This window comes from Grampus griseus (assembly GCF_964374135.1).
Source record: "Grampus griseus genome assembly, chromosome: 17".
NCBI classification, from domain to species: Eukaryota; Metazoa; Chordata; class Mammalia; order Artiodactyla; family Delphinidae; genus Grampus; species Grampus griseus.
The window spans coordinates 72,313,239-72,340,621 of record NC_139011.1 but is presented as its reverse complement, the minus strand read 5'-3'; the positions used below and the strand labels follow the sequence as shown (position 1 = coordinate 72,340,621).

At 41.4% G+C, this 27,383-nt stretch overlaps 1 protein-coding gene across 1 annotated transcript in view; it reads left to right on the top strand.

Moving 5' to 3' along the window:
- NKAIN3 (sodium/potassium transporting ATPase interacting 3) overlaps nt 1-27,383 on the top strand; it is a gene marked incomplete at both ends in the record, with an annotated part of 513,406 nt that overhangs the window by 458,666 nt on the left and 27,357 nt on the right. The window contains one exon of the mRNA XM_082675209.1: nt 25,998-26,058. Coding sequence (XP_082531335.1) covers nt 25,998-26,058 — 61 coding nt within the window. The remainder of the gene's footprint in view (nt 1-25,997; nt 26,059-27,383) is intronic.

Sequence of the window (27,383 nt, the reverse complement as noted above, 5' to 3'; positions counted from 1 at the left end):
CCAATTCACTCCCCCGCTCCCCCTTTCTGGTAAACAAAAATCTGATCTGTTTTTCTAAATAAGTTTTTTTTAATAGACCTTATTAGGTTCATAGCAAAACTGAACAGGAGCTACAGAGATTTCCCATATACCCCCTGCCTCTACCTATGCACAGACCCCCACTATCAAAACCCTATGCCTGTGGTATATGGCAACTCTCTGTCCTTTCTGCTCAGTGTTGCTGTGAACCTAAAAATGTTCTTAAAAAACAGTTTATTAATTAATTTAAAAAAAACCCTCACATCGGATTGGTCCATTTGTTACAACTGACGAACCTACATTGACACATAATAATCGTACAAAGTCCATAGTGTACATTAGAGTTCACTCTCGGAGTTGTACATCCTGTGAGTTTTAACAAATATATGACATGTATCCATCATAAAATATATATATATGTATCATACAGAATAGTTTCACTGCCCTAAAAATCCTCTGTGCTCTATCTATTCACCCCTCCCTCCCCACTAATCCCTGGCGACCACTGACCCTTTTATTGACTCCATAGTTGTGCATTTTCCAGAATTTCACATAGTTGGAATCATACAGGATCTAGTTTTTCAGATTGACGTCCTTCACTTAGGAGTATGCGTTTAAGGTTCCTTCATGTCTTTTCATGGCTTTTACAACCCATTTCTTTTTAGTGCTAAATACTGTTCCATTGTCTGAGTGAACCACATTCACCTACTAAAGGACATCTTGGTTGCTTCCAAGTTCTGGCAATTATGAATAAAGCTGATATAAATATCCACATGCAGGTTTTTTGCGTGGACATGTTTTCACCTCCTCTTAAATACCCAAGGTAGGATGAAATGGTAAGAGTATGTTTGGTTTCATGAGAAATTGCCAAAGTGTTTCCAAAGGGCACTATTTTGCAGTCCCACCAGCAACCGGAATTCCTGTCGCTTCTCATCCTCGCTGTTATTTGGGGCTGTCAGAGTCCTGGATTTGGGCCATTCTAATAGACGTGTCGTGCTATCTCGTTTTTTAATTTGAAATCCCCTAAGGACATATGCTGTTGACCATCTTTTTATATGCTTATTTGCCAACCGTGTATCTTCTTTTGTGAGATGTCTGTTCAGGTCTTTGGCCCATTTTTCAGTGGGATTGCTCATTTTCATATTGCTGAGTTTTAAAAGTTTTTTGTATACTTTGATAAAGTCGCCTTTGATAAAGGCTTACAGTCCTTTATCAGATATGTCTTTTGCAAATATTTTCCCCACAAGTCTGAAGAAGTCTGAAGAAATATTTTCTTCACAAGTCTATGGTTTGTCTGCTCATTCTCCTGACAGTGTGTTTTACATAACAGAACATTTTAATATTAATGTAGTTCGTCTTATCAATTATTTTTCTAATGGACTGTGCCTTTGATGTTGGATCTACCAAGACATTACCATTACCATGTCCAAGGTCATCTAGATGTTCTCCTATGTTATTTTCTAGGAGTTTTATAGTTTTGTGTTTTATACTTAGATATATGACCTATTTTGAGTTAATTTTTGTGAAGAGTATATTCTTTATTCTTTTCTTTGTTTTTTGCATGTAGATGTCCAATTGTTCCAACATCATCTGTTGAAAACACTCTCTTTGCAGTACCTTCACTCCTTTGTCAAAGATCAGTTGACCAAATTTATGTGGGTCTATTTCTGGGCACTCTGTTCTGTTCCATTGATCTATTTGTCTATTGTTTTGCCAACAAGCAAGTTTTGAATGAACCCTTCTTACTTTTTATTGCACTCATCCGAGGGGTTCCAGAAAACTATATTCAATTTTTTAGCGTGGATTTATTAGACAAACGTGGTGTGCCAACAATGGACTAGGCACAAAGCTACACAGAAAAATAAGGTAAAGTGACTACAAGATAAAAAATTTAAATCCTGTAGAACATTAGAAGAGGTCCTTCAGGACTTCCCTGGCAGTCCAGTGGTTAAGACTCCCCACTTCCTATAAGATTAGATCACTCTCTAACACCATACCCAAAAATAAGCTCAAAATGCATTCAAGACCTAAATGTAAGGCCAGAAACTATCAAACCTTAGAGGAAAACATAGGCAGAACACTCTATGACATAAATCACAGCAAGATCCTTTTTGACCCACCTCCTAGAGAAATGGAAATAAAAACAAAAATAAACAAATGGGACCTAATGAAACTTCAAAGCTTTTGCACAGCAAAGGAAACCATAAACAAGACCAAAAGACAACCCTCAGAATGGGAGAAAATATTTGCAAATGAAGCAGCTGACAAAGGATTAATTTCCAAAATTTACAAGCAGCTCATGCAGCTCAATAACCAAAAAACAAACAACCCAATCCAAAAATGGGCAGAAGACCTAAACAGACATTTCTCCAAAGAAGATATACAGTCTGCCAACAAACACATGAAAGAATGCTCAACATCATTAATCATTAGAGAAGTGCAAATCAAAACTACAATGAGATATCATCTCACACCAGTCAGAATGGCCATCATCAAAAAATCTAGAAACAATAAATGCTGGAGAGGGTGTGGAGAAAAGGGAACACTCTTGCACTGCTGGTGCGAATGTGAATTGGTACAGCCACTATGGAGAACAGTATGGAGGTTCCTTAAAAAACTACAAATAGAACTACCATATGACCCAGCAATCCCACTACTGGGCATATACCCTGAGAAAACCATAATTCAAAAAGAGTCATGTACCAAAATGTTCATTGCAGCTCTATTCACAATAGCCCGGAGATGGAAACAACCTAAGTGTCCATCATCAGATGAATGGATAAAGAAGATGTGGCACATATATACAATGGAATATTACTCAGCCATAAAAAGAAACAAAATTGAGCTATTTGTAATGAGGTGGATAGACCTAGAGTCTGTCATACAGAGTGAAGTAAGTCAGAAAGAGAAAGACAAATACATATGCTAACACATATATGGAATTTAAGAAAAAAAAATGTCATGAAGAACCTAGGGGTAAGACAGCAATAAAGACACAGACCTACTAGAGAAAGGACTTGAGGATATGGGGAGGGGGAAGGGTAAACTGGGATGAAGTGAGAGAGAGGCATGGACATATATACACTACCAAACGTAAAGTAGATAGCTAGTGTGAAGCAGCCACATAGCACAGGGAGATCAGCTCGGTGCTTTGTGACTGCCTGGAGGGGTGGGATAGGGAGGGGGGGAGGGAGGGAGACGCTGTGGGAGGGAAGAGATGTGGAAATGTGTGTGTATGTGTGGCTGATTCACTTTGTTGTAGGGCAGAGGCTAACACACCATTGTAAAGCAATTGTACCCCAATAAAGATGTAAAAAAAAAAAGACTCCCCACTTCCAGCACCGGGGTTGTGGGTTCCATCCCTGGTCGGGAAACTAAGATCCCACAAGCCACGCAGCACGGCCAAAAGAAAAAAAAAAAGAGGTCCTTCAAAAGACACCAAGATAAGGCAGTATATGAAGGTGATAAATTAGGGATGCAAATAGTAAATCTTAGGGTTCTATCTAGGAGAGAGCCATCACTTCCTACTGATAAAATCTAGCCATTATTGAGCTCTGATATGCACTTTTGTACAAATACCTTTTTTAATGGTTTAAAAAGTACCCAAGAAAAAAGGGGGAATTTGTTCTGGTTCTTGGAAATTAAGCAGAGCAAATAAAGTGGTATGCCATTTGAGACTGTGATACTGTGATTAATAAGAAATATATATTTGGTCTTCCCCTTTTTTGACAGAGCTCCTGAAACGCTTGGAATTTCCAAAGTGATGAGTGATAAAAGTGTCTTTTATTATGTTACAAGGTGAGCTTTGGACTGCAGCCAAGGATGGGTTGGTTGCCAAGAGAAGCAACCATGTAATTAGAATTAGAATTTCAACCCCTCCCCACGCCCAGACCTCCAGGGTGGGGAGAGGGGCTGGAGCTCGAATCAATCACCAATAGCCAATGATTTAATCAATCATGTCTATGTAATGAAGCGTCCAAAAACCCCAAAAGGATGGGATTCAGAAAGCTTCCAGGTTTTTGAACACGTCGTGATTTGGGGAGAGTGGCACACTTGAAGAAAGTATGGAAGTTCCATGCCCTTTCCCCATACCTTACCATATGCGTCTTTTCCATCTGGCTATAGCTGAGTTATATCCATTTATAATAAACAGATGGTCTGGTAAGTAAGGTGTTTCTCTGAATTCTGTGAGCAGCTCTAGCAAATTAATCAAACCCAAAGAGAGGGGTCATTGGAACCTCCAATGTATAGCTAGTTGGTCAGAGCACAACTAATGACCTGGACTTGTGATTGGCATCTGACCGGGGTGGGGAAGAGGGGCAGCCTTGTGGGACTGCGCCCTTACTTAACCTGTGGGATTTGATGGTGTCCCCATGTAGATATGTTATAACTGAGTTGAATTGTAGGACACCCAGCTGATGTTGGAGAATTGCGTAGTGGCATGGGGGAAAACCCAGACATTGGAATTGGTACCAGAATTCTTGGAGACTCAGAATAGGCATGATTTGAAATTTCAGGGAAGTCCAAGGTAGAGTCAGGAAGCTTTCATGGCAAACCACTTGGGATCGGCCTTGAGCAGTGACCAGGATTCAGAGGGGAGCGTTTGGGGAGCAAAGGTCTGGCACTGGTATGAGTGTGGGGTGACTTTTAATCAGGTTTGGGTTTGAAAGGAGAAAAATGCATCATTACTATTTCTAGTTTCATCTTCGGAAACCACAATGGAATGGCATAATGAAAACTAAAATAATTTTGTTTCCATCAATAAGATTTTAGCTGAAAACATATATCAATATGGACTATATATTCACCTTCCCAATTAAAGTGTGGTATGTTTCGGCGGCTGTAAGAATAATTTATTTTAAACACAAATAGATCTTCAGCTTAGCTGACAGTTCTACCTGTTGGAACCCACATTATCCTTCTTCAATCCGTTGATCTGAAGCAGATTAAAATATTTTAATAAGCCCCCTTAGAAAGATAGTAGGCCAACATTACTAAACTTTTAAAAACACTGCCCTTCAAAGGGAATTACTGAAACATGTTTAAGCTCTGACAGCAAATAAGAATACCGACCAACAAACAGATCTCTAGCAAATGAGCATCGATAGCTCTCTGTCTCTGATTTTCCTTTTGTTAGTTAATTTGCACAACGATGAAAGGATATGTCCTGTAGATAGTTTCCTCACTCAAGCCCACTGCCCACACCCAGGATGCGAGTGGAATCCTGCTACTCAGACCACTTCTTCCTTACAACTTATGTATGTTCCATGAGCTATTTTCCAATTTATTGGAAGGTCGTTTTTCTGCCCACAAGTAGAGTGTTTAATTTCCGCCTGTGCCCCTGAACAACAGTATAGAAGAAGCCACCAGTTCGGAAATGTATTCAAACATAGTTATCATTCCAACTCGTCAGTTGAGTTTTCTTCTCCTCTAACTGGAGAGCCCTTCGGGTGTCCATGCTCTCAGCATGTATGTGCTTACACGCTCACCAACTAGGGAGACTGGACTTGAGGTTCCCCTCCCAGCAGGGCTGGCCTGCTCACCCAGAAGGGAAGTGCGGATCACCGTTTTGGACTGTTCAGTCTGGATCATGTCACCTCCGTCATCACTAGATAAAGCACTTCCCCACGGCCAGGTAATGTGCCATTTTGCAACCTTTATAAGCCCTTTAAGATCATTAGATGGCTTTATCCCTTTAATATTTTATCCTTTGAAGACCACCAGAGGGCTGTGATTTTTCTCTTTAATGCCAACGAGACATCTGGGACTAGGGAGCGGCGTGGAAGAACACGCTGTCGCTGGACCCTTCTGGAAGCCAACGAGCAGAGAGGGGGAAGTGGGGGGGACAAATAGAGCCAGTTTGATGTCACTGTTAACTATTGAAATACTCTTCCTATTTATTTTTTTTAAGCAGAGACAAAATTTCATCCTTATTTGGCCGGTTTGCATGGTGACTTTGCTTTTCCTAAAATGCAAAAAAATTCCTAGCAAAGCCCTCTGACATGGTTTCCGTCTTAACGCACATCCCTCTCTCCCTCCCTCCCTCTCTTTCTCTACACCCCACTCTTCCCAGCCTCCTTCCTCTTCCTCCTCTTCTTCCTTCCCTCTCCCTTCCTCTCTCCATCTTGACACACAGCGATATTATTAATTGAATGAAATAGCAGAGAAAGGATGTCAGGAAAGTCCGGGCTGAAAATTCTTTGAGAATCCATCAGTAAGTGGAGACAGGCTTAAAATCCTTCTATTCACAGGATCAAAATTGTAGCAAAAGCAAAAATAACAAGACTGGGGCTGGTGAATATGTGTGAGGTAAAGGTTACAACAGATTCCATAGGTGACTTTTATCCATTAAAGTCATTAAATATATTTTAATTAAATATATTAAATATTTTATTAAAATTAAATATAATTTTATATTTATTTTTATAAAATATATAATATATATTTATATATAATATATAATATATAAATTTATATATATTATATATAATATATATATTTTAAATATATTTTAGTAGTTCTTTGTTACACAATCATTTAATTCCTTTTCTGAGAAGAGACATCTCTAGGTATCATGTAAGGTAAAACCTTTCAGAATTAAAAAAAAAAACAGAAAAAAGGAAGGAAGCAGTACGGTACTCAAGATAAAAGTATTTCATAGTCACAGCCTTACATAGAAAGGTTAACATTTCAAATGACGTCTGCAAAATCTCCTTCCAAATATGCTTCCTTTCTACTCTTTGATTAACTTCACTTCACATTAGCACCATGGGGGGAAGCAGGCAGACCTTTTAAAACCTATCGCCATACTAACTGATGTGAGAAAATGTCTCTTGATCTAATGACTTGTGAATAAGATTTATCTTCACACTTTCCAGGCCGCAGTTATTAGCCCCCTGGTGAAATGCTCAAATTATATGCTTGAGAACATAGATACAAATATACAAAGCAAGGTGTGCCATTCTAATGCAAGTGACCATAAATTCAAATGTAAAGGAAGGAGATCTTAACGGTTAGGAGAAGATTCTCTCCTGTCAAAACCCCAGTTCTTTTGGTAAAAAAAATATTTAGGTACTTATTTATTGATATATATATGGTCTTCTATTAGCTTCCAGAAATAAATAGTAGATGATACCGCTCCCTCTAGGAGTCTGTCATTAATTTGGAAAGTTGAGACATACAAGCATAAAATGGTAAAGAAAAGGTAATAAGATGTGTCAGGCAGTGATAAGTAGCTTTGTAGGTCAGTTATCTGACATACAAAATAAAGGGGGGACTTCTAATACTTAATAGACTCCATTCCACTTTTAAAATACACGTTAGTGTAAACAGTTGGCTTAATAAGAAGAAAATAACTTGTGTAATTATTTCACGCAGAAGCAATCAGTGCTGGGCTCTCGTACAAGCAGGACATAGTTCTAAGTGTGCTTGAGGCAGTGGACTCTCTCCAGACAAATGCAGATACTTGCAAATGTTTGCATAGAATTTTGTGCTCGGATCCACTGGCTCAGGTCCCCTCCCCACTCGAGCTTTCATGTCCCCCTTTTAAGGATCACAAGATAAGAGGAAAGACTCAAACTGCTCAGAGGTCAGTCAATAGGGTGTGGGGATACTCTGGAAAATCTGAGACTGCTCAGTTTGAAAGAGCAGCAGCTGTTCAGTTTGAGCAGACTGGTGACACGCAGAACTACAGGTCCAATTCTTTTAAGGAAAACTAGATATTTGAAATGTTTTGTGACATCTTCCAAAATAATATTTTATTTTTGACAGCCATCTTAACATTTTAAGAAAATAACACATGAACAAAATGAAGCATATCTGTGAACTGAAGACAAGCTTCCCCTCCCAGCAGGGCTGGCCTGTTGTTTTTTTTATTTTTATTGGAGTAGAGTTGATTTACAACATTGTGTTAGTTTCAGGTGTACTGCAAAGTGAATCAGTTATAGATATATATATATATATATCCTTTTTTGGATTCTTTTCCCATATAGGTTATTACAGAATATTGAGTAGATGTTTCCTCTAGTGATTCAGTGTGGCCTGGGGAAGTCAGGGAGAGCTGTGACATTTACTGATGAGTTACTTCCTAAATGTGTGTGTGTGTGTGTGTGTGTGTGTGTGTGCGCGTGTGTATACATAAAGACATATACAACGGGGAAAGGTTTAAAAAGGAGGCAGCCACTCAGACACTGGAAATGTCCATGATCAACGGGTTGGAATGATGAGAAAGTATGGAACGTTTGGGTAAAAGAGGAGAAATTTTCCCTAACCAGAAGAGAGAAGATTGACTTTGTAGTAGAACAGAGCCTTGGAAGGCAAGTGGAGGTGTCTGTGTAAGCAGAAGATTCTTGAATGATCTTGATTAATTGCGTTTTGATCATACTTAAAGATTTGTGCCTCTAAGATATTTGCCACAAGATGGCATTGCCAAGGAAAATCCAACACTGCGTTAGATGGATTAAATTGTGTCAATACCCAACAAAGACACATACTTTAAAACAGATTTCTTCCTTAGCCATTTATTCACTTGTTATCAATCACAAATATGAATTCAAACTCTTGGAGATCTGATTTCAGTGAGAGAAATGCTGGAGCTTTAATTATTTGGATAGCAATCCTGATGTGAAATTCTGCGGAAGGCAAGTCAGAAAATGAGTTGGGTTGAAAGTCAGTTATGCATGCTAACTTCCATTCATGTACAAATATCTGATTAAATCCATATAATGTAGCTGGGTCCACTTTCATCTTTAATGAAAAGAAAATATCACTCAGAGGATGTGAAAACAGAGACTGAAATTCGAAATATGTTTTTCGTGAACACTCACAGAATTCGTTTCTCACATTACTGTTGTTTCTGTTTCACTTGTTTGCTTTTTTGTTTGTGTTTTGTTGTTATGGTTTGTTTATTTTTTGTATTGGAGTAGAAGTGCTTTACAGTGTTGTGTCAGTTTCTGCTGTACAATGAAGTGAATCAGCTCTATGTATGCATATATCCCCTCCCTCTTGGACCTCCCTCCCACACTCCCCACCCCCCCATCCCACCCATCTAGGTCATCACAGAGCACTGAGCTGAGCTTCCTGTGCTTTATAGCTGCTTCCCACTAGCTGTCTATTTTACGCATGGTCGTGTAGATATGTCCATCCTCATCTCCCAGTTCGTCCCACCCTCCCCTTCCCCCTTTTATTTGCAGTTGTTAGTTGTTGTTATTATCTAAGAATGAAAACTCTAAAAAGGACACAAGGGAATACTGTAAAATTTAAATTTTCCTCCCAGCCCTTAAACCAGGGTGGATCAGTTCCCCTCTCCAGTGGCAACAGCTGATATCAATTCTGTGGATAAGCTTCCAGAAATATTCCGTACATATAATACCAGCCTATAATTGAATTTAGCTGCGTATAAAAGAAAGCCGGAGTATTAGTTATGTAGAAGATAGAGACGTGCTTGACTCTCATCTGAGAGGGATGTGGATGCAAGCACAGCAGGCCTACAGTAGTGGCTCCACGGTCACCAGAGAATCAAGCTCTTTTAATATTTCCTTCCTCATCATTCTGATTTCAGATCATTCAGTTTTCTTCCTGAAAATCACCTCGTGATCACAATATGGTGGCTAGAGTGAAATCTATCACGTCAACATTCCAGCCAAGAGGAGGGAATAACAAAAGGGCGTGCCTCCCGGCAGTCAGCTCCCTTCAAAGAGCTTTTGGAAAGCTCACATCTAGTTGACTAGCCTTGTCAGAGGAGGTAGATTTTAAGCCAGGCGCTTTGCCACTCCCAAACTTAGGGATTCTAATAATAAAGAACAAAGGAACAATGCGTATTGAATAGGCAACTAGCAACCCACTACAGCATACAAGGGAATACCCATGTGCATTCCCTCCCCCCAATTTTTTTAAACGGTGGCACGCTATCCGTACTCACATTGCTTTGACTCTATCGGCCACGTTGGTTAGATTTCAGTAGGACCAAAACCAAAGGACGAAATCAGGGGCTGATTTCTTTCAATGACAGGCTCTGTCCTACCCCAAATGCTCATAACAACAGTTGCTTCCTGCCCTCCTTGCTGTTCAAAGAGCTGCCTATAGACCAGCAACAGCAATACCACCTGGGAGCTTGCTAGAAATGCAGGATCTCAGGCCCCGCCTCAAATCAACTAAATTGGAATTTGCAGATTAACAAGATCCCCGGTAATATGTATGGTCATTTGAGTTTGAGAGGCAGTGCATGCCCTCAGCCCTTGTAAAGTCCCAGCTTAGTGAGATGCAAGCCTAGTAATATATTAGGAGCCCTCTCCCAACTCACTGTTAGGGTCTGGAAGTAATTCCATAGCCTTCAATGAGTAACCAGGGCCAGTGTGAGCATCAGGCTGTATACAGTAGTCCCCCCTTATCCTCGGGGGATAAATTCCAAGACCCCTAGTGGATGCCTGAAACCACAGATAGACCAAAGCCTTTATGTATAGTACTATGTTTTTTCCTATACATACATACCTATGATAATTAATTTATAAATTAGGCACAGTAAGAGATTAGCAACAGCAATAATAAGGTAGAACATTTATAACAATATATTGTAATAAAATTTGTGTGAATTAGCCTCCCTCTCCCTGTTTCTCTCTCAAAGTACCTTATTGTACAAATGTAATGCCTTTTCCATCGTAACTAAGCACTTATCACTCACTGTGGCCATAACTTTGCAGTTTGAGGCACAACAGTGAAACTAGCACGAATTCCTTCCTCCTTCTTCACAATTTCACCAATTTGTTCTTACAATGGATCTTAGCAACCTCAGCATATGGCTTTTTTTTCTTTCCTTAAGTCAAGAACTTTCACCTTTTCACTTAAAGGAAGCACCTCACCACTTGTCTTTGGCATATCCAAACTGCCAACATCACTACTCGTGCATTTGGGGGCCATTACTAAGTAGAATAAGGATTCTGGTCCTCTGATAACCAAGTCAGCTGCTAAATGACTAACTGGCAGGACATGCTGAACAAGGGGTGATTCACGTCCCGGGCAGGTCAAAGTGGGATGGCATGAGATTCCACCACGCCACTCAAAACAGGGAGCAACTGAAAACTTATGGATTGTTTATTTCTGGAATTTTCCATGTAGTATTTTCAGACTACAGTTGACTGAGGGTAACTGAAACTGCAGAAAGAGAAGCCATGGATGCAGAGGAACTCATGTCCTTCCTGATCTATTCCTAACTGTGCCATCAGCCAGCATGCTTGGTTATTTTACCCTAATTTCTTGGGCTGGATTCTTTCCTCGAATCCCCACGCTTCCCTCTCCTCAACTGGAAGGAAGGTGGCTTTCAACCCTAGCTGCCTCTGTCCCTGGTTTCTGTATCTCCTTTCATCTGAAGCTGCCTTTGCTTCCAGTCTCCTTCACTCTCCTCAAATGCACTGCACTTGTTTTCCATCCTTAAAACCAAGAGCTCGGCGAATGTATCACTACCCCGAAGCTGGATCCTGGCTCTCTTTCCTCTCTTGAATCGGGACAACCTCCGCTAGGGACTAGAGCCAGGATCCCAGCTGACTCTGACTCTCTCCTGAAGTTTGTTTGGAGCCAGTCCTTCCTCCCCCAGATCCCAGGCAGATTTTTCCTACCCTAAGTTTGTGCCAAGCCTGGATTGTCCCAGCTTGTCCCCTTTGACACAAGGGCCGTTCAACATCACACCCACATAGGACCATGCTGCTGCTGTCAGAAAGGAATTCATTGCTAAGCCCCACCATTGACCTAGCCTTTCGGTCCACTGTCAGCACAGCAAGCATTGCTTCTAGGTGCTGGGGCCGCTGAAGTCCAGAGGCAGGTGGGATAGAGATGGGGAGGCCTGGCAGAATCTGATATTCACAGTCCAGTTGGAGCTTCATGTCGACTCTGATTCTGTGTGAATTCTGATGGATAAAAAGGCCATTAGATTTGAAAAAGTGTACACTGCTAACCTTTACAAGAGCAATCTCAGCAGAAAAGTAGGGCCAGAAGCCAAATGGCAGTGAATTAAGGAAGGAATGAAAAGCAGAGGAAAGCAGGCAGCTAATAACAACATTCATTTCAGACGTTCATGCGTAGAAGGAAGAAGCTGTGAGACGTGAGAGAATCAAGTGACATTTTTGTAAGATAAGGGAGAACTAAACATTTTTGAAGGCAGAAGGAAAAGAGTCCATGAAAAGGAGATATTGGAGACAATGTCTCAAAAGAGCAAAAGAAAAATATTTGAAAAATCAAGATAAGAAAAAACATTAGAGAGACGGGAGTGATCCTTTAAAAAGGAAAGACTCCTTACCCTCAGATGCGTTAAGAAAGAATGAAGGAATGCATGGAGAAAGAAAATACAGTAAGGTGTGTCTGCGTATATATTGATCGGTTCACTTTAATAGTCTTACACTCAACAAAGTAATAAGCAAGAATAAGGATTGTGTTGAGTTGGATTCGGGACTTCCATGGGATCAAAAATGTTTATTGTAGGGCTTCCCTGGTGGCGCAGTGGTTGAGAGTCCGCCTGCCGATGCAGGGGACGCGGGTTCGTGCCCCGGTCCGGGAAGATCCCACATGTCACGGAGCGGCTGGGCCCGTGAGCCATGGCCGCTGAGCCTGCGCGTCCGGAGCCTGTGCTCTGCAACGGGAGAGGCCACAACAGTGAGAGGCCCACGTACCGCAAAAAAAAAAAAAGAAAGATGTTTATTGTAGGAAAAGTCTATGGGAACAATCTATTAATGTATTCTCCTCATTTGAATAGATGGGAAACTGTGAATGAAAAGATAAACTGATTTGCCAAGATGGGCTCAGAGGGATCTCACAGCTGTCAGGATTTGATGCTATGTAGAGGAATTCCTGAAGATCATGAGCGAGACATTAATGCAGAATTTGCCAGGTTCTGGAAATGAAGCTGAGGTCCAGGCTGAGGCTGGGAGTAAGCTTGAGGAGGAAGATGAAGCCACAGTTGAAACTGAGGAAGTTAAAATTCATTTGTTCTTTTTTTTTTTGGTTGTATTGGGTCTTCGCTGCTGCGCACCTGCTTTCTCTAGTTGTGCCGAGCAGGGGCTACTCTTCGTTGTGATGCACGGTGTGCGGGCTTCTCATCGCGGTGGCTTCTCTTGCTGAGGAGCACGGGCTCTAGAGCACAGGCTCAGTAGTTGTGGTGCACGGGCTCAGTAGTTGTGGCTCACGGGCTCTAGAGCGCAGGCTCAGTAGTTGTGGCACACGGGCTTAGTTGCTCCACAGCATTTGGGATCTTCCAGGACCAGGGATCGAACCCGTGTCCCCTGCACTGGCAGGCAGATTCTCAATCACTGAGCCACCAGGGAAGTCCCAGTTCATTTGTTATATTTATAAGGCATGAGCACTATAGTTCTGCTCTACTTTGTGACCCAAGAGGAGGAGCAAAGAAAGGAGGAGAAGAAGTGATACAGGCTCGGGCTTGGTTTGGTCCATCAATGAGCAAGAATGGTTGGGGAGCCTAGGGCTGTTGGGAGGGCAGCATGAGCCACTTTCCACGCACGGTGCCTTCTCAGTGGAGAAGCTCTAATGAAACCCAAGTCTTCACTGTCTCAGGTCTTGCCCAGTGAATATGGAGACATTCTAAACTATGTCAGATATGTGGACTTTGTAGACTAATGACATACACTTGATTCCTGATTCCACTACTAACTAGCTATGTAAACTGAAACTAGTTACTCTGATCCTTCATTTCCTCATCCACAAAAAAAAGATACTACTACTCACCTTACAAATACGCTGTGAAAGTTAAATTCTGGAGAACTAAGTACCTAGTAAATACTCAAATGTCACCACAAATGGTTACATAGGTCTCTTCTTCTAATGAAATAGAAACATGCACCATAAAATATAAGGAGATATCATCTGACTTGAAGTATCAGATTATCACCTAGAAATAGCTGTGTAATATATGCCCATTCAGATATTCTCTAGAATTCTCTACAGGGAATAAGATCATTCTCGCAGCTCAGCTCCCATCATGTGGAAAAGTAGAAAGCTATCAAACCTGGTAGGGAACATATACTTTTTGTCAGTGATGCTGAGGGAGATACCTCGAGAACCCTTTTAAGATGCCATATTTTTAAAGCTCATTGAACACTATTCTCTCCCGCTGAGTTTATGTGACACCAAAGCTTCTTCCCACACAATTTCTACTTCTCAGGGCAGAGTAGGGAGACCAGCTTTAACTACCACTGAACCAACCCTTAATGCCTTTCTCCTGGGATGCCCATACAGCAAAACAGTTTCAGTCCGACAACTGGAACAAGAAACCAAGAGTCAGAGCTATGTCAACTATTCTCATTTTTAAACACCTGAAATAGAAGCAGAGGTACCATTTATTTTCACCCACAGCTACAAAAAATATCGCCTATTTTTTACTTAGGATTTTTGTGGGTACAGTTTAAAGCATCTAGAAATTTCACTGGTTCTTGAAGTAAAATATTTTAATCCAAAAAAATTAGTTGAAAAAACAGTTTTAGAACTACTTTTCTTTCAGTCCGACCCCTCTTACCCAACCCAAATATCCTTTTTGATTAACACTCCAACTCCCAAATTCCCTTTCTGGAATGCGGTTACATGTAAACATTCTGCATTTTGATGGAGGTTGACAATTGGGCCTGAGATATCTACCTTGAAAATGCCAACTGGGGACAACAAAGGTTGCCGAGAGCCAGCTTTGGCACCACGGGAACAGCTGCTCCTATGAGAATCCCACTGGCCCCACTGGTAGCACGTGGCTCTGTATGAGATATTTGGATTGCAACAGCTTTAGTGTGGCTCATACAACCCAGAGCTCGTCCCCAGCTTCCATAAATCATGCAACTCACTTTTATCAAAGGTAAAGCACCAAGATTGCTGCTTGGGTGGTTAAGTTTTCCTTCTTGGACCTGGGCAACTGTCTCATTTCTTGAAAGATGAATTTCACAAATTATAAAGAAAACTCCATCCTTCCACCATCTACAATGGAATAGATTCTTAAACACATTATTTGAGGACTCTTAGGAACAAAAATGATAGAACTCCTAGAGGTCAACACAGACTCTCTAAGAGTAGATCATAGTGAATTAACCTTGTTGCATTTTCAGTAATGATTGCTAGACTGTGCTTGGATCTAAATACATGGTGCACCTGAATTTCAACAAAACATTTAGCAATCAATTAAACTCCAATAATAATGAATTTGCCTGGACCCTGACAGGCACTAGAATTTGAAAGGAAATATCACAGCCTTATAGTTCTGGGATCATTCCAAAGCCATTTCATCTTAGGAAAAAGCTCTTAGTTTGGGCAATAAGAAAATGGATAACATTAGTGAAAACCGCCTCCTTTCTAATGATTTCAACATATTATAAGGAATAATGATGACTGTTGCTCATTGTATTGGAAAAGTATCTAGTAAAACTAAAAGTAAAGTCTAAAAACTCCAGATTATTAGACACAAGCATCTTAGAACTGTTTTATGCTTTTGACTCAAATCTTATACTTCTCAGGCTTTTTAAATGCTTTGGAAAGCTTAAATCATCATTTTAAAAGAACAGAGCATGTGGTGAGCAGTGGGGTGCGTGAACACCTGGATAGTACTTAATCCCATGTAAGATTACTATGAAAAAAATCTTGGGACTTCCCTGGTGGCGCAGTGGCTAAGAATCTGCCTGCCAATGCAGGGGACACAGGTTCGATCCCTCGTCCGGGAAGATCCCTCCCACATGCTGGGAGCAACTAAGCCCATGCGCCACAACTACTGAGCCTGCGCTCTAGAGCCTGCGAGCCACAACTACTGAGCCTGCACTCTAGAGCCCGCGCACTGCAGCTACTGAAGCCCGCGCGCCCTAGAACCCGTGCTCCGCAACAAGAGAAGCCACCGCAATGAGAAGCCCGCGCACCACAACAAAGAGTAGCCCCCGCTCACTGCAACTAGAGAAAGCCCCCACACAGCAACGAAGACCCAACACAGCCAAAAATAAATTAATTAACTTTTTAAAAAGAAAAATCTTGCGATTATAGTATAAAGGAGCTTGTCACTGCTTTGCCAAGTAAATGCAGATTTGGATTGTAGAAGAGCTGTATATATGGCAGCAGTAAGGGGAGAGGTCAGCATCATGGGCTACAGAGTCAGAGTGTAACTTCCTACCTAAGTGGTTTGGGGACAAATTGATTAACCTCTGTGCCTCAGTTTTCTCCTTCATAGAATGAAGATGACGATAGAACTTAGGTCTTAAAGATATAAGGGCTTAATGAATCAATGGACCCATAGTGTCTTGCTAAGCCCTGTGCTAAGCACTAAACATCCACTAGCTCAGTAACCCTCACAATAATCAATGAAGTATTTAATACGATCATTTTCCCCATTTTATATATGAGGAAACTGAGGCTCAGAGAGGTCAAATACCTTGCCAAAGGTTGCTCAGATAGTAGTGGCAAAGGCAGTATTTGAACTGAGATCTCTCCAACCACAAAGCTGGGCTCTCAACCAGCATAACCATTAACTGTAAGATAAGCACTGGATTCCAGGAGCAAGGCTGAAACCCATCCTGAGAACCGGATACACTGGAGGAACACCAGAAGCAAGAGTTGCCACTTGTGGATTCCTCAAGCGCTAAATGGAACTCCCTGAATGCCTCCAAAGAAGACCATTGGTCCCGGGGACCCTGAAGTTGTTCCAGAAGTCGTGAGAAAAGAGATACAGAGGCTCAGAACCAAGGAGGGTACAGGAACAGCACACAGGCGAGGTGGCAGTACTCATCACAGAGACCATCGGGAGAGGTCAGGCGGTCCATGACATGGGATCCTCCCCCGCCTTGGCCCTGAATGGAGGATGGGTGATCTGCTGCAGAACAGTGAAGTCCGGGCAGATCCTAGGCTGTGCCTCTGCTCCCCTCAAAGGTTCATTGGTTACAAAGGCTGGTGCACTGGTCCTGCAGCCAGTTGCTCACAAAGGACACCCTGGGGCCTTCTCAGAACTAGACCACAGTCTCATTTGGTCTCTGTTCAAGAAGGGAATTAGGTGGAATTGACTCCATGTACTAATACAGCCAAGCGGATCACAGCTCCTGCCACACGTCACTAGGTGGGACTTTCAAATACATCCCTCAAACAAATTAAGAAACCTGTGAAAACCCCACTTGATTACGGACAAGTAGACTTCCATTTTGCAAAATGTCTCCCCTTAAATTCCACAGATCGTCCAAGCAGAGGAATGCCTGTTTTTCTCTTGGGTTCTCCTAAGATCTGTAAAGTCTATATATCCACATAGAACTCCATCTGCAGCCAGGGGCTGAGAAGTCTACGGAGGTTGCATGACTGTCCCTGGATGGCGGGAGCAGTGTCCACAATCGACAGGGCTCCAGACATTGCCATTTGTTAATATCCTCTCAACGACTCCCTTGCTGACTGAGCCAGCTCCTCAGTGGGAAGCGGGTGGCAGTGGACAGACACACAGATCTGTATGCCCTGGGGCAGTGCCTGGCTACCTAAAATGGGGCTCAGAGCACGGCCAGTCTGCCATCCACTGCCTTTCAGTGAGTGCTCTGGGGATCTCCGTTCTCAATACGTAAGATTTGGAGATGGACGTCCCACTGTCGGGTTGTGTGGTCCAGTGGCAAGCTGGATTTGAGGGCATGTTGGCAGGAATGTCCCTCCTGAGACACTGAGGGTGCCCACCCTTGACCCTGAGAGGCACAAGAAGAGTCAACATGCTCTAGTAAGCCAAAGAACAGATTCAAAATGAGTCATCAGAGCTAGAGGTCTGAGTTGTTAGAGAGTGAAGTCAACAGCTCATGATGGAAACAGGGACAGAAGATGGAACAGACAAGTTGAGGTGGGTCTGAGTGGGCTTCTGCCCAAGCCCAGCTTTTACTCCAGTTCCCTGGACCTGACTCCATGTAGAGGGTCAGGTATGGAGGGGGCAGAGCTCGATGTGACCTGGAGTAAGTCCCCATATATGCTCACCCAAGACCCTACCCACCACATTCCGACACCATCACAAGAGCAACTCTTTAGCTCCAAGCTACATTTACGTGCATCTCACACATTTACAAGTTGACTTTTAGCTTTATGTTTAAGATTGTAAAATGGGTAAAAACTAGAAGACGTTTTCCTTAATAGAAACATTTTTCTTCACATTATCTCGTAACACTCAGGTACTATGACCCTACCAAACTATTTACATGGTGCCACTGAAGAATCATCAAGCTTGGCCGTGGACACTTAGAAAGGTCCCAGATGTGAGTTACCTAAATAGGCTTGACTGTCTGTTTGTCCTGTTTGAACAATGCTCTTATTCCTCAATGACCTGACACCAGAAACGCACTGAGAACAAAGCTTTTTGCAAGTCAGAGTAACTCGTGTGTCCTCTGTAGATTGCTGAGCTGGCTTGTGCAGAGTGTCTGCATCATAAAAGCGTGTCATTGAAAAGCTTATCTTCCTTGGTGGAAGCCAGCAAACCATTTGTTTTCCATTTTGACTGTCTACACAAGTGCTTCTCATACACATAAGGACAGTAAATCCCCAAAGCCCAAAGTAATGTGATGCTGTTGCCAGTGTATATTTTTATGGTCATCGTAGAGAAAACAACTTATTTCCATATTCATTGATTCATTTGGAGCCCAGGGTGCCAGTGGGACTCTTAGGAGAGTGAACCAAATGTCTTCAGATAATTTCAGGCTTCACTTCCATAAACAGACATAACACATTCTGGATTCCTGAAGGGTAAGTATGAGCAGGTTGATTAAAAAACAAATAGGTTAGGAATTACTAGGATTCCGAGGATACTGTCTCTAGAGTCATAGTAAATAAGAAGCCAGTCCCTCCGGGGACCTCCTCCCCTGAGGATCCTAAGTTCCCAGACTTTGTTCTGCTGGGCACACAGAAGAAAACAGGTGGACGTGGGTGACAGTTGCACGAAGAAGCCCTCCTGGAAGCCACAGAGAAAGAAACGTGTCCACACAGCTCTGTGCGATGAGACTGTCCACCTGCAGCCTGTTCTTCAGTCTCAGAGTTTTTTTGTTTGGTTTTGGTTTTGGTTTTTTTGCGGTACGCGGGCCTCTCACTGTTGTGGCCTCTCCCGTGGCGGAGCACAGGCTCCGGACGCGCAGGCTCAGCGGCCATGGCTCACGGGCCCAGCCGCTCCGCGGCATGTGGGATCTTAAATATCTCCCTAGGAAGGAAGGATATGCCTGCTGTCCCATCCAATACAGAGGGTGAGCCATTGCACAAAGCTGAGCCCACACCCCTTCTAAAAGAGGGAGTCAGAAGGTTCCCAAGTTAGTAACCATGTGTCATGTGCCTGGACATTCTGTCATCTGTCATCCTGACATGACAAGAGGGCAGGCTGCATTCAGACTTGCAGTGAGGGTTGGAGCATTCCAACCCTCCACTCACCACTTCAGAAAAGTGGCTAGAAAACTCTTATTCCATCATCTTATTTCTCCTCTCCCCAGTGAAGGAAGCAGCATGTATTCAGGAATGCCTGTGGCTACTTTTAATGTACTTCAAATGTTTGGTTTCATGTAAAATCAACCAATAGTTAATTCATAAGTGGAAATAGACTAAGATCCCTAAAATCCCTTTTCTTTCTACATGTTTACGATACAGCCATCTGTCTAACATGGTACAATCATTGGCTTGTTCTCGTGTTTATTGCATGACCCAGATGGTATCAAAGCAAAACAGCAAAAATCTATGGAACTTATCAAGACGAAAGCTACTGCTGTGGTGAGCAGAGCCGGCTTTTACGTTGGCTGAGTGACCCGGGAACCCTGTGGGAATTTCAGCGTTGCTAACACGCTGGAATTCACCCACCTTATTTCAGCCATACTGGTTTCCCTGCCCCCACTTTGCTTTGCAATACAGCGCTTCTCATCATTTATTCATTCATAAACATTTAATGAGTACCGTCTTTGTACCAGGCAATGTGTCCGAAATGCAAAGTTGAGTTGACAAAAAGTTCTCTCCAGAGCCTGGTGGTGGAGACAGACATGCAAACAGATTGTATAATCATGTGAAACGTGCCTCCACCGTGGTACATGAGGCCAAAGTAAGGGAAGGAGCAGATCCTCTTCCTGAAGGGACCAGGTCAGGACTCTCAGAGGATGTGGCCATGCTACCAGCTCTCTCCGATGGTTCCTGCCTTCAAGGGTCTACTGGGAAGTGCACACATAGCTATGATACAAAGCAATGCTGGGAACCGCCATTGGAGATATAAGAACAAAGTGCTGAGACAGTTCAGACTTAGAGGCGAATCCACTGGAGAGATCAAAGAAAGTGACATTAACATCAGGACTTAGAGGATGAGCGGGTTTGGGCAAGCAGAGAGATGAGAACGGGTTAGGGGTTGGCGGGCACGCAAAGAATGGGGAATGTGTAGGGAGTTGGAGCACAGGCTATGGCAGAGAAGAAGAGTCGGGGATAAGCCTCGGAAGCCAGGTTGAAGCAGGATTATAGAGGGCTTGGAGACAGATAACAAGTGCGTGTGTGCTTGGACAGGCTAGAGATTCTTTGTTCTCCATGACCCCAACTTGTGAATTATGATTTAAAAAAGAGTTTATCCCCATCAGAAAACAAATGTTGTAGTAATGCCCACTTTTCAAAACAAAAACCAAAATCCCCATCGACCTCCCATCTTTCTCCAGCTGCTGTCCCTTTCTCTACTCTCCTTTTAGGTAAAACTCCTTGAAATAATCGTTGACATCCTATTTCCTCCTGAACCCACTCTGATCAGATTTTTGCCCCACCCTCCATCAAAACCACTTCCATCAGGGTCTCCCATTTCCTCCACTTTACCCAGCCCAGCGCTCAGTAACACAGTGCTGGTTGTCCTTGACCTATCAGAGGCCTTGGATGCCCCCAATAGCCCTGGCTTTCTTGTATCTCTGTATCCCTTGGGTCAGTCCTTTTCTGTCTCTTGCTGGTGAGTTAACTTCTCTCCAACCCCTAAATGTAATATGTTCCAGGGCTTCATCCCTGGATCTCTTCTCTCCCTTCACTCACTTCCTTAGTGATCTAATCCAGTCACATGGCTTTAAATACTATCTATAAATACACTGATGACCTCCAAATTTACCATCACTCTTTGCCTGAACCATTTCTCAGGGTTGTGTTTTCAGCTAGCATCCCTAAGGGATGAGGTAACTTCTCCCCCATCCCACCCCTGACAAAGAGTAGGCTTGCTCCCTCTTGCTAGAAAAGTAACTAAAAAAAAAAAAAAAATCACTATAGAGATTCTTTAAATATTTCTGTGATGGGTTTTTAGAGGTAAAATTACTGGGTCAAAGAGTATAATGCTTTTTACCAACTTTTTCTTCCAAACGTAGTATATGAGAATATCTATCTGACCACCTTTGCTAATACACACCCACAAAAAAAAAAAATGTTGCAAATTTGGTCATAACATAGTTTTCTTGTACTCTTAATGTGCATTTAATTTATGACTGATGTATGACATCATTCCACAGTTTATTAGTTTTCTTTCTTTCTGTATAGCTTAGATATTTACGTTCTTTGCTCATTTTTCTATTGTTTGTCTTTTTTTTTTTACTTAGACGAATGCTTTATATAGGTGGGATTGGGGGAGGGGGAGGCCTAAGAGGGAGGGGCTATATGTATACATATAGCTAATTCACTTCATTGTACAGTAGAAACACAACATTGTAAAGCAATTATACTCCAATTAAAAAAAAAAGTAACTCGGGTTTCCATGGTGGCACAGTGGTTGAGAGTCCGCCTGCCGATGCAGGGGACACGGGTTCGTGCCCCGGTCCGGGAAGATCCCACATGCCGCGGAGCGACTGGGCCCGGGAGCCATGGCCGCTGAGCCTGCGCGTCCGGAGCCTGTGTTCCTCAACGGGAGAGGCCACAACAGTGAGAGGCCCGCGTACCAAAAAAAAAAAAAAAAAATGGTGTTGGAATCTAGTCTTATGCCATTTACATCCATTTAATATATTGAAAAAGGTTGAATTTACGCAGTCAGAATTTACAATATGGAGGAGAAAATCATTCAACTGTTACAACTATAGAGATGGATGTTTTTAATGGAAGAGAAAAGAGGTGTCTTTAAAGCGAATGACTCAAAACTTTATTTAAAGCAGAAATAATCAGGATTATTATCCTGATATTATTTATCTTATGTGTCTTCACTATTGGCAAGAATGCATTTTATTCCATTTCTTGGAGATAAGCAGAAAGCCACAGGGACTATTTCAACTCATGTTCTGGGAAACCAAGAACTATACAACAGTCAGCTTCTACAGATAAGTGATTAACATGATGTCTAGACATGTTCTCATGAGAATAACATTATTAATTAAACAGTCATTTGGTTAATCATGATAGCAAAAGTAATTTGGGGAATAAATATTTTATTAGTATGCCAGTCAATAAAGCAAAAGTAAAAGGATATATTTTAATTAATTCATTTGTTATTAATATTGAGATTATGTCTGACAAATTCTGTTTGAAGGCCTGGACGATGATCTAATATTTCTAATACGGCATGTCTTTATCTTATTGTTTCCGGTTAACGGTATTGCGTATTTCAATTACTTAGCCAAAATTCCTTTCTTTACATCTCTCAAGATATTATTAAGATCCATTAGTAAACAATTGGATATGACAAATTTTCTGTTGCTGTGCATTGCTCTGTTCTTTAAAAACTGGGTGTTCTCACATTTCATTAATAAAAAATAATTCACTGAATAGGGAAGGATAGTGTGGTATCACTACAACTAAGAGCCTGATCTTACTTTCTATTTGTCAGAAGGCTCATTTGGGGGCTTCCCTGTTGGCGCAGTGGCTGAGAATCTGCCTGCCAATGCGGGGGACACGGGTTCGAGCCCTGGTTCGGGAGGATCCCACATGCCGCAGAGCAACTAGGCCCATGAGCCACAACTACTGAGCCTGCACTCTGTAGCCCACGAGCCACAGCTACTGAGGCCCATGTGCCTAAAGCCCGTGCTCTGCAACAAGAGAAGCCACCGCAATGAGAAGCCCACAAACCGCAACGAAGGGTGGCCCCAGCTCACCACAACTAGAGAAAAGCCCACGCGCCACAATGAAGACCCAACGCAGCCATAAATAAATAAATTTAAAAAAAAAAAAAAGACTCATTTGGAAAAAGAGAAATAAATCTATCGATGAATTATCTTCAGTATATAGACAATCTTTTCAGAAACACAGTTAACCCAGTAATTTTAAAATAATCCGTGGTTCTAAAACACAGGGAAGAAATACAAAATAAATAAAACTTAAGTAAAAACTTTTTTTTTTTTTTTGCGGTACGCGGGCCTCTCACTGCTGTGGCCTCTCCCGTTGCGGAGCACAGGCTCCGGACGCGCAGGCTCAGCGGCCATGGCTCACAGGCCCAGCCGCTCCGCGGCATGTGGGATCTTCCTGGACCAGGGCACGAACCCATGTCCCCTGCATCGGCAGGCAGACTCTCAACCACTGCACCACCAGGGAAACCCGATAAATATTTTTTTGAAAAATTATTCAGTTGAGTTTGCTCCTTTTGCCTTTATAAAAGTACATCTATAATCATCTTCTTATGCAGTCCTTCTAACTTGCTCAATGTCTCATCCTGACCCCAAACCGCTCCCTAAATTTCAACTGCACTTACTCAAATGATGGAAACAAGACTAAATAACTTGCATTTGTTCTTCAGTATTAGCCATCTGGTCAACCCCTTTTTGTTTAGCCTGGAAGGAAACTTGTATTAGAATCATTAAAAAGTTTTCTGCAAAAAAATAAATTTTTATTTTGTATTAAAAAGAGTCCCTAGAGGTTGCTTCGATTGTTCCTTTAAATGTATAAATATGTAACGAAGCAATTTATGGAACAGTCATTAGCAGTTACTGCTTTCCAGGTCTCTTGGAAGGCAAACCAGAGAAGGGTGGGGTAGACTTCATTTTCAAGTTAAAATCTCTCTATCAGGATGGGATTTTTTTCAATCCCATCAAATTAACTCTACATATTGGTGTATGAAAAGAGTGTTTTAGCATTGAGTTCACCAAGTTTGCTCTCAAGGACCCTTCTCATCAGTCCTCTGGCCTTTCTTCCAGTAAATGCCAATGAACCAACCAGTAAATGCCAATGGACCCAGCATATCAAATGGAATGAGCTAATGTTGGAAGACACCAACATATGTTCCCTGTCAAAGAGGCTAATAATATGCTAATATACACTTTAGACATCATTGTCATCTCAAAAGGTATCAATGAAGACAAAATAATTATTCTACTTCAAATCAGCATAAAGGTGTAAACAGATTTTTTTGTAGAGATGTATAGCCTATTAGGAAAGTAGAAAAATAATATTCATCGTAGTATTGAGCTATCATGAAGGCCTTGGCTTTATACTAGGAAAGTTCTACAGCACTCAATCAAAACAGTTTGCTTATCTTTCACCTACTTAGATGGAAAAATAATGATTTGTGAGATCTAACTTAGCTGAGTTTGCTGTAGGGGAAAAATTATTGAACTACGTAAGCTGTCAAGCACCTGTGGCCTAACTATTCAATAAGCAACGTCTGAGATAAACAATGCAGTATCTAAATGTTGGTCTGTAACAAAAGTAACAAAACTAGTTCAGACATTTTTCTACTGTAACATGATTCATCCATTCTTCTACTACCCTTCTCCTTGCAAAGTGAGTAGAAGAGACCCAAAGTATCCGCCATCCTAGTCACACTGCATACAAAGAAACTCTTAATTTGTTTGGCCATCCCTTGGTCTAGCTCTTTAGGGTTCAAAAGATATCTGATCTGCCTGTTTCTGTCACTAGGACTCATGTCAGCTGAACTCACTGCACTGCTCTTTAAGCAAAAGGGTCATCTTCAAAGTCAATTCTCCATAGTAGGTCATATTCATCTAATGAGGTACATAAAGGAATCCAAAGTAGAACCCATGTATTAAAAGGAATGAACAAGATAATCCATGGGAGCATAAGGAGAAAATGTTACTCCTATTTCTTTCTATCTGTCTATCTATTTTCTAAAAACCTAAGAAAAACCAGCCTTTAACAATATCTAACATGTGGCTTGACTCTGGTAGCCTCACCAGGACTGCACGCTAGGACTTCATGTGTTACTAAAGTACTAGCAATATCCCATGAGGCAACAGGAGCCTCCCTGTATGATGTGGCCGCAGAAGAACGCAAAGGAATATTGTTCTCTTGGGTAGGGTCCTGCTCCCGAACTGCACAGCCAGCTCTCTTCAGAAGGCCTTACCCCGGACTATGGGCGCACATACACATCCCTGCCCTTGAAACCAAGCAGGACCCTGTGAGGCCCCCTAGGGTACAAAAGCCTTTTTGTATCCCTGTTTCTTAGTAGGAAAAAGGTTTCAGTCTCTTAAACATTCCCTGCGTGCCAAAGGACAGGTTCAAATAGTTACTAATTAGGGAAGGGAGGGGATGCAGAAACAAAGGGGGAACAGTCAAGTAAGAAGAACAATATATGTGGTGTTGGTGGCTGGCAGTGGATAATTAACAAAACAATTTCGTATTCAAATAGAATTTACATGCTCAGAGCATTTTCCACAATTAAGTAAATGATTGGTATTTAATTTACAATGAACATATTTTGATTCCCTTTGTGGTAATTAAACATTAAAATAGTTGTAGTAATAATGAGAGTTGCTACAAATTGCTCTACAAATAGTCAAAACTTAGAAACAGATGTTCTGAATAATCTGTGGTGATTTTGCAATATAAGAACTGTAAATCCCAAATCAAAATCTAAGTGAAATATCTGCAGTTTTTCCCCAGTTCTGTGTCCTACTTTAGAAAGCCATTAAACCTAAGTAGAAATGAAAAGGTTCTTTAAAATCACGGCTATTATTTTAAAACATTTAAATAGCATTTAAGATTTTTTTCTACTACAAATTCATAGACGATAATACTGTGTATTCTTTATCTATTGGTTACCTAGGCTTTTTAATTACGGACATCTGTCCTAGATTTTTAAGATATTTTTTTCTCCTTTGCAGTTGGTTGGTTTTGTGTATGCCTGTTATGTGATCAGTATTTTCGTGGAAGAAGAGGACACCTGTAAGTATTATTCTACCTACCTGTGGGTTTATTTTATCTGAGATATAGCTTCCAAAACTAATCATTACAGGACCGTGAAATCTTTTATATTTGGAATTTTAAATGATTAAAATCAGCATAGTAAAGTTACAATCAAACATTTACCAACTATACTGCACACACACAAGATGGTGCTAAGTATTGAAACTCTCAATGCAAGTCATGTGGGAGGATGCTCAGAGACAGGGACACCTACAGATAAATGGCTGTTGTTTCATTTTAGTAACTTTTCATCAGAGACCTAAACGTTTCTCTGAGTAGAAAATTGGGGTTGTTTTATCCACCACTAATTGTAAGTATGCTGGCTACAGAATTTTGAAATCTGACTAATAGCGATAACATCAATACAATAACACAGTCTACCAAGAACAACACATACATAAACTACATAAAATACTCTGAGAAAACTAAAAATGACAACCTTCAATGCAAGATGTTAAAAAAAAAGAGAGAGAGATGCTGAAAAAGAATTAATGGAATGATAAAAAGCTAAGTGGTCACATTTTAGCAGAACACTAAAAAAAAAAAAAAAAAAGACATATTACCCCAAGTTATGTGGGTAGAGATTTAGCAACGTAGGTTAACGAGTGGCATTTATGGGGTGCCTGCTAATGTCTAAGGCACTTTTTGGCACCACTCCATTATGGGTTCATGTAATACCGAAGAAAAATTTAATTTAAAAATAATAATAAATTATTAGATAAACAAATCATACCCAACCATCCCAGGGATTTGGTTATACCGCTGCAGATACTCTCTGGGTTGCAAAGTTGACTCTTAACAAAAATGAGGATAAGTGTCTAGCTAGCCATTACAACTTCTTTCTAGAACACAACTCCAAAAGGGTCTGATGATTGCTTGCCACCAAATAGGTACAGTGCATCGTGTATGAACTGGAATCCAGTTAACAATGAGGATTTATTTAACCAACCGGAAGAGATATTAGACCTTGAGATTAAACTCATTAGGCAGTGAAAACACGCAAACGTACCACATCATCTCTTTTGTGCTTGCTTGGGGCTTTGTTTTGTTTTGTTTTGTTTTTTAATGCTAGATGAGCTAGAAAGTTTCTGACATTTCGAAAGTGCTGTTGTAATGACAATACTTTTGACTATGAGGTCAACTTCAAAAAGTACCTTTTCAGGTGTTCCATTAGTAGTTCCACAATTTGACAAAGTTAGTGTACAGAAAATCAGCAACATGCTTCCAACTCACAGCTAAGACAGCCTGACAGCCAAAAAACAACCGGTTGAGCAAGGACAATTTCAACTGGAATTGAAAGCTTA